At 38.1% G+C, this 16317-nt stretch overlaps 1 protein-coding gene across 2 annotated transcripts in view; it reads left to right on the top strand.

Moving 5' to 3' along the window:
* The first annotated feature begins 336 nt into the window (after window positions 1-336).
* The window catches only part of LOC107686023 (PAX-interacting protein 1-like), a 20485-nt gene continuing 4504 nt past the window's right edge, over window positions 337-16317 (top strand). For both annotated transcript variants that reach the window (XM_016482818.1, XM_016482817.1), the window contains exons 1-16: window positions 337-510; window positions 1153-1287; window positions 1447-1490; window positions 1683-1746; window positions 1858-1968; window positions 5939-6571; window positions 7526-8360; window positions 8545-8639; window positions 9682-9774; window positions 9942-10079; window positions 10229-10350; window positions 10725-10909; window positions 11023-11066; window positions 11230-11297; window positions 11796-11898; window positions 13774-13942. In XM_016482818.1, coding sequence (XP_016338304.1) covers window positions 430-510; window positions 1153-1287; window positions 1447-1490; window positions 1683-1746; window positions 1858-1968; window positions 5939-6571; window positions 7526-8360; window positions 8545-8639; window positions 9682-9774; window positions 9942-10079; window positions 10229-10350; window positions 10725-10909; window positions 11023-11066; window positions 11230-11297; window positions 11796-11898; window positions 13774-13942 — 2920 coding nt within the window. In that variant the 5' untranslated portion in view covers window positions 337-429. The remainder of the gene's footprint in view (window positions 511-1152; window positions 1288-1446; window positions 1491-1682; window positions 1747-1857; window positions 1969-5938; window positions 6572-7525; window positions 8361-8544; window positions 8640-9681; window positions 9775-9941; window positions 10080-10228; window positions 10351-10724; window positions 10910-11022; window positions 11067-11229; window positions 11298-11795; window positions 11899-13773; window positions 13943-16317) is intronic.

Here is a 16317-nt window from a genome sequence, read left to right as displayed (position 1 = left end):
AGTTACATTTCTTCCTACTTAAAATGTGTTGGTTATACAGAAGATAGAAGTGTTTCATATTTGGCGCTTTAATTGATGTAAATAAGCGCGTAAAAGATGACGCGCCGCCCACAGTAGGGGTGTTATGGAATAAGCAGTATATTTCGTTCAATAAAACTGCATAATTTAAGTAAAAAAAATGATATGAAAAACAAAATAATTATTTCTGATAAAAGAATTTAGAATGTTATGCTTGTATATTATGTATTTACCAGACGTAGTTGCATAAAGATATTGATCTCCCCCCACGAAAGACATGTAAGGGTCTGGAGCCCGCCGAATCCTCTTTGGCGCTTCTGTACCCTTTTCCTATGAGGCCGGTTGTACTCTAATCTGACAGCAACATAATGCTTACTTTCTGCTGTAAAATTAATTAAATCAGTCAAAACAATGTCGGAAGACGACTTAAAAGTACCGGAAGAGCTTTTCAAGGACGTGAAGTTCTATGTGGTGGGAGATATTGATCAGAAGGTACATTTAACAGTAGTAGGCTATTCATTTAGCCTTTTGGCTAATACTGGATACTGACTAGTGTTAGCATGAAGGCTAACCCAGAGCAACTCTCATAACATGGTGAAACCTAGAGGATACCTATGGACAAAATTGTATTTAATGTTATTCTTAAATACAATTAGCTTTATTTATTCAAGTCGCCCGCTTTCGTATGTCTGATGCCTTTATCTGCTGTTAGCGAAAGAACTGTCGTCAGTATGTTAGCCATTGTCAGTGACAACAATGCGACACTTCTCACGTTGGGCTCATCTTTGAGTTGTTTTAGCGATTTATTTGCGACTGTGTGATTGATCCAGCCAATGGTAGCTAGCTTTTATCTAAAATAGGAAGTCGAACAAATAAAATAACGTTAGCATATGTAGCCCTCCTTTCTGTGTGTATCATAGTGTCTTTTGGCTTCATTATGGACCTTTGCTCTCAGTTGTCTTATTGGGATTTTTTGCAGTTTTCATTTATATTTAGATTACTTTCTTGCATGATTTGTATAGAGTTCCTGGTACATCAATTAAGAGCTAGCAGCAAACAGATAATGTTTTATTTTATAAATTGTCTGTTATTTGACTGATATGGTAATGATAAATTCCTGACATTTGCTGATAGGTTGTAGAACTTCTGAAAGCTGGGAAAGGAAAAGAAGTGTCTTACAATGCCCTCGCCACCCACATTATAGCAGAAGATGGGGACAATCCAGAGGTCGGGGAATCCAGAGAGGTCTTTGACTTGCCTGTTGTGAAGGTAAACGCATAATATGGCACTGAAAGGTTTTAAAGACATTTATAACGGTCTGTTGGAAATAATTTAGACTGATCTCCTGCTTGTATTGGATGTGGTCACTTACTGTTACTAATGAAAATGTGTTGCAGTGTTGAACATTCACAATGCTTTCTGTTTCAGCCGAGCTGGGTGATCCTGTCTGTCAAATGTGGAGACCTGCTACCGTATCCTTCCATGATTAATGGGTTTGAAAGTCCGCAGTTGTGATGTCTAATTTGACCCCAACATGTAACGCATCAACTTAATGCAACTGTTTAATTTATAATTATATTTATGATTTATAATAATTTAGCAACTGATGACTAGTTAAAGATGAATAGCATGATGTTTATTTATCTTGACTGGTAATCAATCAGAGTTACAGGATTTTCCCCAGAGTCAGGACAAGTGTTCTTTGGTGTTACAGCTTGTCTGCCACATGTAAGTTGCGCCTGCATATTCTGCCAATTCATTCAAATCTACATATTGTCATCTGTCATTGTCAGGCAGCAGGATCGATTTTAGTATTTACCAGTCTTGTCATTTTTATAGCTGTCAGAGGATCTCAACACACTTTGGGCCTTTGTAACATTCTATGGAGGTGACGGTCAGCTCCACTTCAACAAGAAGTGCACACATCTGGTTGTGCCTGAACCGAAGGGGGTAAGCGCATGTCTGTTTTAATGCATATAATCAATGTTTACTAATGGTAGTTAGATGTCAGTCAGGTTAGGCTGTTGCGTTTTTACTAATACTGAAGGCATGGTACATCAATACAAAGTCTTAATCTCCACTCTCCAAAGTAAAGTGGGGGAGGTGTGTGAGATCCAGCGGCTCAGTTAAAGTTTACGACTAATAGAGTGCCTTTAACAGCTGCTCTCTGGAAGACTCAGTCTTGGTTTATGTCTGGTTTGTTTGCTATTGGATCAATTGAGGGATGGAACTAGATTGCTGGCTTTATTTTATTGGGTCTGTTTTTGAAGTCAAAAAAGGGTCAGTTTTATAACCCACCATCTTAACCGTCTAGGTTTTCAAAGCCTGCCTTTTATGGGCTACTCTTAGGGGCCGTTTACACGACAACGTTTTCAGCCAAAAACGGGAAACTTTTTATGCGTTTTGCATGTTCGTTTACACGACAACAGCGTTTTGGGGACTGAAAACGCATATTTTTGAAAACGGGTTTCAAAGTGCAAGTTTTTGAAGACGCCACCGTTATCATTTCTGTGTAAACACCCAATACAGGAATCTTTGAAAACGGTGACGTCATGCGCGTGCGTAGTACGTGTTAGGTATGTAGGCTAGGGATGTTCATTTTAACCGGTTAACCGTTAACCGACCGTGAAGAATTTTGACCTATTCATACAAATCAGTTAAACGGTTTAAAAAGTCTTTTTTTTTATTGTAATATTTTTGTAATTTATCAAAATATTTAAAAAGGTTTGCTGCATGGTAGAAATACGCTACGCGTATTTAAAAAATTGCATTTTTTAGAGGAAAAAAAAACCTAAGTTGCATTTTATTATTTCATTCAGAAATAGGCCTAATGCAGACACTAAATGTTTACAAACATTATAATAAACACTGTAAACATAGCTCGGTGATTTGAGTTCCCCTCACTCCACAACAAATCCTTTCAATTAACAGTATTTAGAAAAGAACAAGAATTAAAAATATAAGAAGCTATAGCAATATAAACGACAAGCCAAAACAAATTCATTTAGGCTAAAACAAAACTGAAACCAATGTTGTTATTTGTGTACATTCACAATAAAAACAAATCTTTGTGCTTTTGTAAAATAAGCCTAAAGAAAAATAGGATTTTTCTGCCGTCTGTTTCCTTTCGCGCAGCACAAAAATGATATATTTCTCGTATATGCCAATTTATCGTTATATATATAGGCCTATAGCCTAGCTTTATTATGTTTTTCTCCACTCGCAGAAGCACTGCAGGTGCGTGATGTGATATGACCATGTGAATCCTCATGTTCTGTTGTTTGCTGCTTTTTGCGCATGTAAAATGAATCCCCGGGAATGTTAGTAAATGTTAGTATTTTTTTTAAATGGGTCACAGACACGTATCCTTTCTAATTTAATGAAATTTGAATTTAAAATAATCTTGTCGGTTAACGGTTAATAATCGGTTAACGAGTGTCGGTTAGGAAAAATAACCAAAATGAACATCCCTAATGTAGACATGCGCAGTACGTGTCGATTTTAAAGGCAAGCGCGAACAAACATACACAACAATGGCGGAATACATGGTACTGTTGTTGCTGCTCAAGAGTTTGCTAATGCTTCTTCAGCAAAGTGTGGATTTACTTCACCAATATTACAACCAACAGTGGAGACGCATCGTATACATCATATAATCATCACTTCCCTACAGGTACTGTTTACTAACAAGGTGACAGCGCCAACTACTAGCCTGGCATATATAATACAGCGTTTTTGGCCGTTTTCGCAGATATGTGTAAACGCAAATCGTTTTGAAAACGTTGTCGTGTATACGTGAACATTTTTAAAAACGCAAGGGAAAAACTTTTAAGTTTTTGACTACATCGTTGTCGTGTAAACGTAGCCTAACCTAGTCTTAAAAAGTTAGTCATCTAATTTTTTTCTTCAAGACTGGTCATAACTTTTTTTATTCCGTTATGAAAAGGTTGATTAGTCTTATTTGTATTGGAAAATTAAGACTGATTACCCCTTGGCAGCTGCTAGTTGGTCAAACTAGTTCTTAAGACACAGTCTTAACATGGTGGCTAAGTTTATGCAACTGGCCAGGTCCAGTTGCATAAACATCTTAGACTGGTCTTACAAGTTAGTCATCTTTTTTCTTTTTCTTTTTTGTTAATACTGTGTAAGGCTTCTGCGAATATCGCACAAATGAACGATTGAATCTCCGCATTCCACCGGAAAAACCATTTTAATTTTTTCCTTCTAACAGTGGAAGCAACTACTCCTTTTAGTCATAAAGATAATCGGAATTGTAAAAGGTTTGCCTTTATTTGTGTACATTCACAATAAAAACAAATCTTTGTGCTTTTGTAAAATAAGCCTAAAGAAAAATAGGATTTTTCTGCCGTCTGTTTCCTTTCGCGCAGCACAAAAATGATATATTTCTCGTATATGCCAATTTATCGTTATATATATAGGCCTATAGCCTAGCTTTATTATGTTTTTCTCCACTCGCAGAAGCACTGCAGGTGCGTGATGTGATATGACCATGTGAATCCTCATGTTCTGTTGTTTGCTGCTTTTTGCGCATGTAAAATGAATCCCCGGGAATGTTAGTAAATGTTAGTATTTTTTTTAAATGGGTCACAGACACGTATCCTTTCTAATTTAATGAAATTTGAATTTAAAATAATCTTGTCGGTTAACGGTTAATAATCGGTTAACGAGTGTCGGTTAGGAAAAATAACCAAAATGAACATCCCTAATGTAGACATGCGCAGTACGTGTCGATTTTAAAGGCAAGCGCGAACAAACATACACAACAATGGCGGAATACATGGTACTGTTGTTGCTGCTCAAGAGTTTGCTAACGCTTCTTCAGCAAAGTGTGGATTTACTTCACCAATATTACAACCAACAGCGGAGATGCATCATATACAACATATAATCGTCACTTCCCTACAGGTACTGTTTACTAACAAGGTGACAGCGCCAACTACTGGCCTGGCATACGTAATACAGCGTTTTTGGCCGTTTATGTATAAACGCGAATCGTTTTGAAAACGTTGTCGTGTATACGTGAAACTTTTTAAAAATGCAAGGGAAAAACTTTTCAGTTTTTGAATACATCGTTGTCGTGTAAACGTAGCCTTCGTAACTAAACAAATGTCATTGGTATTATCTAGTGAGCATGCAGAAACCTTTCTGATTTAACTCATAATATTGAGAAAACCCTTGTGTACTTCAACAAATATAATGAAAATATATAACCACTGCAGTGATCAGTGATGAAGTTGTGGATTTTTCAGCATTCATTAATGTATCTGTCAAACACAAAATATTTGATCAGTCTCATGCTGTAATGTAAGGCTTCAATTTTTCAGATAAAAATTGTTTGTTATTATTATTATTATTAATAATAATAATAAAAGCTCCAGGTTTGTTTGTAGGTCTGCACAATTTGGCCAAAAATGTTTTTATAGCTATATGATTATATAATAATAGTAACATTAAAATAGTATTAATATTAAGCAAGATGTGTAATATTACTTTTTTCATGTTTCACTGTAAAATAAACGTATAATAAACTTACAATAAAAAATAATAAATTTATTTTACAGTATAACTATTTTTATTTTGGCAGAAAACAGCATGAAGCCCTTAAAGGTTCTCTTTTGTTGACAACAGTCAGTTGAGAGCTTCTCTTTACAAGTTTGGAAAGATGGTTGGCGAATTTTGCGCTCCCAAATGCACATTATAAGCAACCCAAACTTGCTGCACATGCAGAAATTATTTAATCTGGAACAGCATTTTTCTGTGAACCACAGCGCATATAATTTAATTAAATTGCAACCTTTGTGATTTGATAATTGCACTGGGCAATATTGCAGTTTTTGTTAAGTGTTTAGTTTTGATTAGTGTAATTTGTTTCTAATGTGGGGTTTTCTGTCTTTTCCAGGCCAAGTATGAATGTGCTTTGCGGCATAGCAACATTAAAATAGTAACTCCAGAATGGATTTTGGACTCCGTAAAAGAAAAGAACAGGAAGGATGAGACTCTGTATCACCCACGTCTTACAGTATATGAGGCACCAGAAGAGGAAGGCAGCGAGTATGAAAGGAGCTCACGTTCTGAAGGCAGCTACAGTGACAGACGCTCACCTCACAGCCGGCGGTCTAGCCCTACATCATCCCGCGATGCTTCCCCAGTAGGCAGGCGTAGTCGTTCACCCTCATCGAAACATGAGCGCAAATCAGAGTTGATGTTCGATGACTCTGATGACTCGTCCACAGAGAAGGAGGACCGTAACCTGAACTGGACCCCAGCTGAGGTGCCACAGCCTGGCCCCGCCAAGCGTCGACTACAACCTGGCAAAGAAACCGGTCTGATCAATCTCTGTGCCAATGTCCCACCTGTACCTGGAGGCTTTGGGCCACCAGATGTTCGGCTGGTCGGCGCAGGTGGAGGTGTGCCTCTAGGGGTGGAGAGATCGGATGTCATGGGTGGTTGGAATCCAGCTGCTAGGACTCTGAGGAACATTACTAACAACACAGACACGCAACAGGTCTCGCGACCCTCCAATGTGGCACATGTAAGAAGCTTGGTTTTGAATGTAGTAGTGTTGTCAACAGTACCAACCATGATGCTGTTCGGTACTGAAATTTTAAAAACATCTATTTCCCGCTAAGATTTGAGCGCTGTTGAGCAGATTCTTACACAGCGCTGATTGGTCATTGTTAGGGATGTCAACGATTAATCGATGATCGATTTGCAGCATTAAGGTTAACGATTAATCGATTAATTGATCGTTAATTTAAACGACGATCAATCATGGAAATGATCGAAAACTGACATCCCTAGTCATTGTGTTCACACGCTCAGCAGATATGACTGTGATTGGCTACAATGATAATCGCTTAACGCTTTTCACCGAGCGCTCACACAGAAGGACACGGGAGCCTTGTACATGAGCCTAGTCATGGCTTTCAAATGCTCCCGTGTGCTTCTGTAGCCAATTACAGTCATATCTGTTAAGTGCGTGAACACAATGACCAATCAGCGCTGTTTCAGAATCTGCTCAATAGCGCTCAAATCTTAGTGGGAAATGGACATTTTTAAAATGTCAGTACCTAATGGTATCGCGGTCGGTACTTTTGACAATACTAGAATGTAGTTTACATTAAAGTAGAAATTCTCCTCAATTTATCAAGTAATTAGGGCTGGTTCTATGGCTAGTTGTAACGTGTGACAATAGAAATGTGTCCACTTGTAGAAATTCTGGTATGTACTCTACTGTTCAAAAGTTTGGGGTTGGTAATTTTTTTAAATATTTGAAATACATTTTTGAAGTGTCATTTATTTGTTCAGAATACAGTAAAAAAACAATAATATTGTGAAATATTATTACAGATTAAAGTAACCTTTTTTCTATTTTAATATATTTTAAAATGTAGTTCTGTTCAAATGTAATTTGAACTTTAAAATGTAATTCCTGTTATGGCAAAGCTGAATTTTTTATTTATTTATTTTTATTCTGTAATTTCAGATCCTCCAAAGTCTTTCAGCCTCCTCTAAAGGTGTGGTGGAGCACCTGGGAAATCAAGGCCAGCCTGGTGTTCCCAACCAGCTTCTGTTTAATTCAGTTAAGACCCAGCAGCAACTACCGCCTGAAGCACAGCAGCAGTTAATACAGCAACAACAGTCACATCAGCTACCACAACAGCAACAGCAGCACCCGCAACAGATGGCACAACAGCATCCTATGATGCTGCCACAGGTCATGCAGATGCATCACCATCAGCAGCAGCAGCAACCGCAGCAACCGCAGCAACAGCAGCAACAGCAGCAGCAGCAGCCGCCGCAGCAAGGCTTCCCTCAAATGCCTCAGCAGTCGCATCAGTTCTTACAGCAGCAGATGCATCAACAGATGTATGCACAACAACAACAACAACAACACACATTCCCACAGCAACAAATGCGACCACAGCAGCTCCCAAGACCACCCTTGCAGCAGCAACAAGCATTGCAACAACAGTTGCAGCAGTTACAACAGCAGCATAGGCTCCGGTTGCAGTTACAACAGCAACAGCAGCAGCAACAACAACAACAACAACAACAGCAGCAGCAGCAGCAAAACCAGCAGCAGATGCACCAACAGCATTTGCAGCAACAACAACATTTCTTACAACAGCAACTCCAACAGCAGCACATGCAACAGCTGCAACAACAGCAGCAAATGCAACAGCAGCATCTGCAGAACCAGCAGTCTCTACAACATCAGAACCAGCAGATTACTCAACATCAGACCCAGACCATGCTGCAACCTCCAGTGATGCCTGCGCAGCTGCACCAGCTGTTCGGGCACGAGCCTGGCCAAGACAGTAAGTGCAGCGGCTGCTGCTTTGTGATAGCACAATAGAAATAGTTATAATAGAAATAGAAATAGTCTTTGTTATTGAGATGTATGTGGAGTCTCAAATTTTAGCTAACTGAAACAGTGATTTCTCCTGAATGGATTGACTTACAATATGCCAGGGGAATTTAACATCATGCATTTTTTTTCAGTCCCTGAAGAGGGATTCCTGGTTGGCTGTATCTTTGCAATTGCAGACTATCCAGAACAGATGACTGATAAACAGTTACTGGCCACATGGAAAAGGGTAAATGACTCCACCGCACCTCAGACAATCCTAAATTTGTCACTCCAAAATATGTTGTTTTTTTCCATACTTGTACTTTAAGACCAAATTTTCGTCCAGTATTCCGAAGTTTAGAGCAGTGGTTCTCAACCAGGGGCCTCAAGATGACTTAAAATAAGACAAAACGTGAATGATAATAAGCTAAACAACTAAAAATCAAAATATTTATCATTTTAGTTGGGTTTTTAATTAAACTTTTTTTTTTTTTCTTGAAGTTTTAATTTCTTATTTTAACTTGAAAATTTTAATTTTAGACCAGGAAAATTCATGTAAATTAATGTTTTCTTACAGGAAAAAAAACAAAAAAATAATCCATAGGCATTATTATATGTTTGAATGAATATACTTTTTTCTACTTATGCAAAAATTGAGTAAAGTAATTAAAAAAATCCTTAATATTAAGCATGTATCAACAGCTATTGAATATTGAATATATATTAATATATATTATATATTAAGACTGTATTGGAAAGTGGTTCTGAAAAAAATAAGACAGAAAACTCCACAGCAATAACAGAAAGCTCCAGTGCAACAAAATGTATTTAGTTGACTTTTTTCTACTTATGCAAAAATTGAGTAAAGTAATTAAAAAAATCCTTAATATTAAGCATGTATCAACAGCTATTGAATATTGAATATATATTAATATATATTATATATTAAGACTGTATTGGAAAGTGGTTCTGAAAAAAATAGACAGAAAACTCCACAGCAATAACAGAAAGCTCCAGTGCAACAAAATGTATTTAGTTGGAGGAATTACGTTAATTAAATAATGGACTTTTTCAAGCATCAGGAAAATGCATGAATTAAATGAATAAGTGTCTTAAATAGAAAATTATGTGTTGGGACTAAATTATGTGACTATCAAATTATGAAATAGTATTTTAGAATATCAGTAGAAAGGTACATATTTGAAATCCACTTCTTACTTAAACATCCTGTTAGATTTTTTATTTTTTTCTGGCAGAATGCAAATAAGACATTGTTATTTTGCACACAGATCATTCAGGCAAATGGAGGGACTGTGGACTCTACTCTCAGCCGCTGCACTCATTTACTTTGTGAGAGTCAAGCCAGCAATACCTATGTCCAGGTAAACATAAAAGCTTGTTTTGAAAAGAAGCATACATTATACATTATCCTTACCGTCTGTTCAAATGCATTGTGGTTTAATTGGTGGGAAAACATCCTGAATGTTAGGCTACTCTCAGTCGTGACATTTACTAATGATCTGTTATTTAACTGTTTTTCCTGTGCCAGGCTCTGAGAGAGGGAAAACGTTGTGTGACGGCTCACTGGCTTAACACTGTTCTCAAGAAGAAGAGAATGGTTCCCCCTCACAGGACCCTTCATCTTCCTTTCAGCTTCCCTCCAGGGGCCAAACCCTGCTCGCAGCATGTAACAACCAGTCTTTCTGTTCAGTGGCTGTAGTTCAACATCAGACCCAATCATGTGCTATTATTACTCAGTTTATCATACATTTGAGCGGTGTATACATGAACTTTAGTGTCATTATCTGATATTGTGTTTACTTTTTGTTGTAACAGATTATTTCTGTGACTGGATTCGTGGACAGTGATCGTGATGATTTGAAGCTCATGGCCTATCTAGCAGGAGCCCGATACACAGGCTATCTTTGTCGTAGCAACACTGTACTCATCTGTAAAGAGTAAGATCCAGTGCAGTCTCCAGTTGTTGCCGTTTTTCAACTGGTTCACTTCTGAAGATTTTTTGCCTTTTTTTGCCTTCCCTGTTTCTTTCTGTAGCAAATCTAGAGTTTTTTCTCACTATGACAGCTTATAGAAGTATAGTAAACTGTTGTTTTCTTTCAGTGGTTAATATCATTACTGTTATTTTTTTCAACGATGCCTCTCCCAAGGCAGTTTAATTTTGAATTCTCTTATAAGGCAGTTATTAAAGTTTTTACTGTAACAATTGAGCAAATATATTAAAAACGACAAATCACATTAATTGTTTCATATCTTTCTGAAAGCTCAGTCTTATTATTTATATATGCAATGCCCCCTCTTTCAATGGCATCAGACCGAGTGGGCTGAAATACGAGAAGGCAAAGGAGTGGAGGATCCCATGTGTGAACGCCCAATGGCTGTGTGACATCCTACTGGGGCACTTTGAGGCTCTGCGGCAAATCCAGCACAGCAGATACTCCCAGTTCAATTTGCCTGAACCGCTGGCACCCAACCCTCATCTTGTGCACAACCTTCTGAGTAAGCTTTATGCCAAACAGCAATGTAATTTTGAGTTATTGCGATGTTATAGCTGCCAGATTTCCAAGCTATTGAGGAGGTAGAACATAACATGCTCTCATTTTTGCGGTCAGGTGCTTGGCGTATTGCTGTGAAGATCTCACCGGAGGCGTTGGCGGTGAGTGGGCTCTCACACGGACTCACTCTGATTGCTTGCTCTCATTTGTGATGCTTGAGCCTTGCAGTGAAAGTCCCCAGCGGATACACATGTAACAGCATGTCTGGGCAGAGGTGTATGTGTTGAGACTCACAGTCATCTTTTTTGTTGTCGCCTCACACAGAGCTTACGTCTGCAGCTGAAACAAAAACAGGCTGATGTCGGCTCACAGCCGCCCAACAAGAGGCCCAAGTGAGTTCAAACAGTGAAAGATTGTTAGAGCTGTATGGTTGAATCAAGACTGTACTGTTTCCAGATCCAGTTTTTCCCCAGAATTTTCTGTTTCTGAATTTTCTCTATAATGTCCAAATTATTTTTACTGTGAGACTAATTATTACATGAACAAGTTCTTACTCTCAGCAACAGCCTGGCAGAAAAACTAAAATTTCCTGGAGGACATACAAGCATACCTTGCCATATACACACAGTAGCATAAGAAAAGTGCATTATAAAACATTAAAGGTGCATGTGTGAGCTGAGTGTACAGGGCATGCGCAGTTTGAGAAACCTGTATGCGCATGCTCTGGTGATGAAATTTGCTTCATGCACATACGCTAGCTTATGCCTATTTTAGGCTTAAATGGGGGACAAAAAGGATAAAAAATAGAAGATTAAAATAGTGTTATTAATTATAATAAAAAATTTCCAGGGCAGAATGCTGGACAAATAACGCTTTCTCTTCTTTTGCAGGTTAGAAGAGTTGCCAACACCTACTAAAAAGCTTCCACACGAGTCCACACCTTACGTGCTTTTCACAGGCTTCGAACCTCTGCATGCACAGCAGTACATAAAGGTAACTAAACACATGCACTCTTTTTGTAAGCAGTAAAGAAAAGTTAATGACACTGACATAGTTTTAAGAAGTAACAAAATGTCTCTAGTTGCATTGTGTCTAGCTGGCAGCTCTCAAGGCTGCTGGAAAGCTCTGAAAATGAACATGTTTGTAAAATGGTCATGAGCTCATTTCCTCTGAACTGTTCGAGAGCACTGAGAAATACAAGTTCTGTTGTAATAATTTTTTTCACGTTTTGTTATGTTGCTGCCTTTTGTTAAACTGCTTTAAATTACTTTTTTCCCCACATCAATCTACACTCCATACACCATATTGACAAAGCAAAAACAGAATTGTCACAACTTCATAAATTTATTAAAATTAAAAAAAAATACTGAAATAAGTACATTGCATAAGTATTCATTCAGTATTCAGCTAAATATTTTGCCGAAGCACCTTTACATCCTCAAGTCTTTTTTGTTTGATGCGACAAGCTTTGCTCATCAGCATTTGGCAATTATCTGCCATCCTTCTCCTCATCTCTTCACCTCTCAAACTTGGATGTCAGGTTGGATGGGGGTGGACACACATTTTCAGGTTTCTCCAGAAATATTTGACTGGGTTCAATCCCAGGCTCAGGCTGGGCCACTCAAGGACATTCACAGAGTTGTCTATAAGCCACTCTTGCTGTGTGCTTAGGGTCATTGTCCTGCTGGAAGGTGAACCTTCTGCCCAGTCTAAGGTTCTGAATGCTCTAGACTGGGTTTTCATTAAGGCTTTCTCAATATTTTGGTGCATTGAGCTTTTCTTCTACTCTGATGAGTCCCTCAGTCCCTGCCGCTGAAAAAAAGCCCCACAGCATGAGGCTGCTACCAGCACACTTTACTTTAGGGATGGTGCTCTGCAGGTGATGAGCAGTGCCTGGTTTCCTTCAAACACGATGCTTGGAATTGAGGTTCATCAGGCCAGAGAATATTGTTTCTCACAGTCTGATGGTCCTTTAGGTGCTTTTTTGCAAATTCTAAGTGTGTTTTCATGCGTCTTCACTGAAGAGAGGATTGAGTTTGGCCACACCGCCATAAAGCCCAGATCAGTGGAGTGTTGCAGTGATGTTTGTCCTTCTGTAGATTTCTCCTATCTCCACATACGATCATGGAGCTCAACTAGAGTGACCATCAGGTTCTTGGTCACCACTCAAACCCTTCTCCATCAATTGCTCAGTTTGGCCAGGAGGCCAGCTCTAGGAAGAGTCCTGGTTGTTTCAAACGTCTTCCATTAAGGGTAAAAGAGACTACATGCTTCTGTGAACCTTCAATGAAGCTTCAGCTCTTCTCCAGATGTGTGGCTTGACGCAAACCTGTTTCTGAGCTCTACAGGCAGTTTTTTTTGACTTCAGGGCTTGGTTTTTGCTCTGATATGCATTATTAGCTGTTAGACCTATTATTAAGACATGTGTGCCTTTCCAAATCATACCCATTCAATTGAATTTGCCACATGTTAACTTCACTCGAAGTGTAGTAACATCTATAAGCAATATGAATGCTCCTGAGCTAAATTTCAACTGTCCCAGATAATGAATTGAGTACTGATATGAATACTTATGCAATGGAATCATTTAAGTGTTTTATTTTTAATAAATTTGCAAAGATGTTAAAGACCTGTTTTTTGCTTTACCATTATGGTGTATGGAGTGTGGATCGATGTGGAAAAAAAGTAATTTAAAGCAGTTTAACATAAGGCAGCAACATAACAAAACGTGAAAAAAATGAATACTTTCGCAAGGCACTGTATATTGCTCCATTCAGATGCGCTTCAGTAAGTAACCCTCATGGTGTTCTGCTCGCCCTTCCCTGCATCCTTTTATCATCTCTCTTTCTCTCTCCTCCTTGGCTGCAGAAATTGTATGATCTTGGAGGGGAAGTGGCTGACAGCGCTCAGAAGTGCACTCATCTGGTTGCTAACAAAGTGACAAGAACTGTGAAGTTCCTCACTGCCGTATCCGTAGTCAAGCACATAGTCACTCCAGAATGGCTGGAGGAAAGCTGGAAAAGCCAGAAATTTGTGGGTGAGTCAGTGTGAAGTCTAATTTATGTTTCAATCGATTATTACTGATTTGTGGATGCTCTAAGGAGCCTTGCTTCATATTCCAGCAAGAAATGTTTTGTGATTAAAAAATTAAATATTAATGTTATGTAATGAAAAATGGATTGGAATATAGCTGGTTCTTGAGTTCACAAGCAGTTTCCATAGAAATGGACAAGCAATCTCAACCCACCGCTGACTTGGGTGTTAAGTAATTTCTGTACCTATTAGGAATGTGCTGGTGTGGAAATTTTCATTGGTACTGCCAATTTTTTGACACCAATGCCAAGCTCACACTTGTCACAAGAAGACCAACCTGTCACCCTGAAGTATTTTAGGTTTTTAAAAAACATTTCACAGGTTTGGAATGATTTTGAATGTTTCAAACTGGTTTGAAATCTGACCGCTTGTCAGGGTTGAGCATTGTCCCAATGAGCAAGAAAACAGCCAACAACATAGAATGAAATTGCCAGAACACAAAAGAGTGTAAGAGGAGGAAGTGAGAATTATTCTGTCTTATTTCCATTCTGTGCAAATTGGTGTAAAAATGTCTATTTCTCCTTGTATTTAAAATGTTTTTTTTTTTTTCTGAAAGTTCTAAATTTGAAATCAGTCTTGTAGTAGGGGGGTGTGCGATATGACGATTTTTGATCGTGGACGATAAAAATGTCTCCACAATCTGCTTTTGAAGAAATATCGTAGTATCGTACAGTGTACATTCAATCAGTTACAGTTCTGGTGCCTCTGTCTCAATCTCAATATACTGTAGGCTACAATGCGACATACATTCACATCAGTGTTAATTCAGCGGTAGAGTTACTCTCACGGGACTAGGGTTGGGTATCGAGAACCGGTTCCAAATTTCCAATAATCGGGTATTCCATAAGACATGTGCATTTCGATTCCGCTTAGCGATTCCCGCGTTCGCATTTGAATGTGATTTTAAACTATTTAAGTGCAGGAAGGGAAAGAACTTGCACACTGTTTGTGTGCAGCGCACACATCTGAAGCGCGAGCACAGAGAACAGTGGTCCCGATGCAGGTTCCCGACCTGTGTCCGTTCTCGAACTGTTCCGTGCATTTCCACAAAGGTTGTTCCGGGCCAGAACTGACTTCTCTTTCACATTTATCGACCAGTATGCACGAAATACGTCAGTATATCATCATAAACACAGCCGTTTTTTTGTCTTAAGTGAACGTAAACCGATGAGAAAGAAAACGCACGTGTAACAGTATTTTTAGATCTGTGTGTGTTCGGTGTTAAAGAGACAGCCGTCTAATAAACGTGCTGCCTATCATTAATGTTAGTCAAAGAACAAAAGAAAATCATTAACTGACTGAATATCTTTCGTAAATTTAATGAGGATTAATCAATATTTTATTTATGAAAAGAAAACTAGTGTTTTTAAACTTTTGATTTCAATTTCTGTGCCTGACATTTGTTCAGTTTTATTTATTTATGCTATTGCTAATTAATTTGTTTACTTGTCTTTAACAATTTAATGTTTGAAATTTATATTACTCTAGTTGTTTTTTTCTGTGGTATTTTTTTGATAAAACCATAGACATAAAACAGAATAAATATGATTGAATATATCTAAATATTTGACTTAAAATTTGTTTAATGGATTTTTTTATCTTATTGGAATCGGAATTAGGAATCGATAAGAATCGGAATCAATAAGCAGAATCGGAACCGGAATCGGAATCGATGAAATTCAAACGATACCCAACCCTACACGGGACACTGCACTTATTCACATCTGCTTTAAAGCCTTGCCGGTTAAACGTTTCATTCGCGTGCTGTTCTGGCGTGCATGTTTTCTGATCACCTACACCCGAAGCGCGTGAACTAAAAAACCTTTTGATAAAAAAGTTATCTTTTGCGCTAATACTATCAAAACACACAAGGTTTACATATAGACTCAGTTGATTGTCTAAAATTAAAGTTGAGAAGAACAGTTGAGAGAAAGACGTATGCGTGTCTGTATATTAGATGCGCAGCTCTTAAAGGCACAGTACTAAACATGCTGCCGATTGTTCACCCTAAAATTATTTTCTGTTATTATTTACTTACATGTTGTCACAAACCTGTATTCATTTTTTTTCTTGTGCTGAACACAAAAGATGATATTTTGAAGAATGTGGGTAACCAAACAGTTGCTGGTCCACATTGAATTTGATAGTAGGAAATAAGTCACTGTGGACCAGCAACTGTTTGGTTTTCCACGCTCTTCAAAATAGCATTTATGTTCAGCAGAAGAAAGAAACTCATTCAGGGTTAAAACAAATTTTGAGTGAGTAAATGATGGTATAAAATAGGGCTGCACGATAAATCGCATGCGATATTTAATGCGC

Source organism: Sinocyclocheilus anshuiensis, unplaced genomic scaffold (assembly GCF_001515605.1).
Source record: "Sinocyclocheilus anshuiensis isolate Anshui unplaced genomic scaffold, SAMN03320099.WGS_v1.1 scaffold930, whole genome shotgun sequence".
Classification (NCBI taxonomy): Eukaryota; Metazoa; Chordata; class Actinopteri; order Cypriniformes; family Cyprinidae; genus Sinocyclocheilus; species Sinocyclocheilus anshuiensis.
This window is presented reverse-complemented; position numbering and strand designations above follow the sequence as displayed.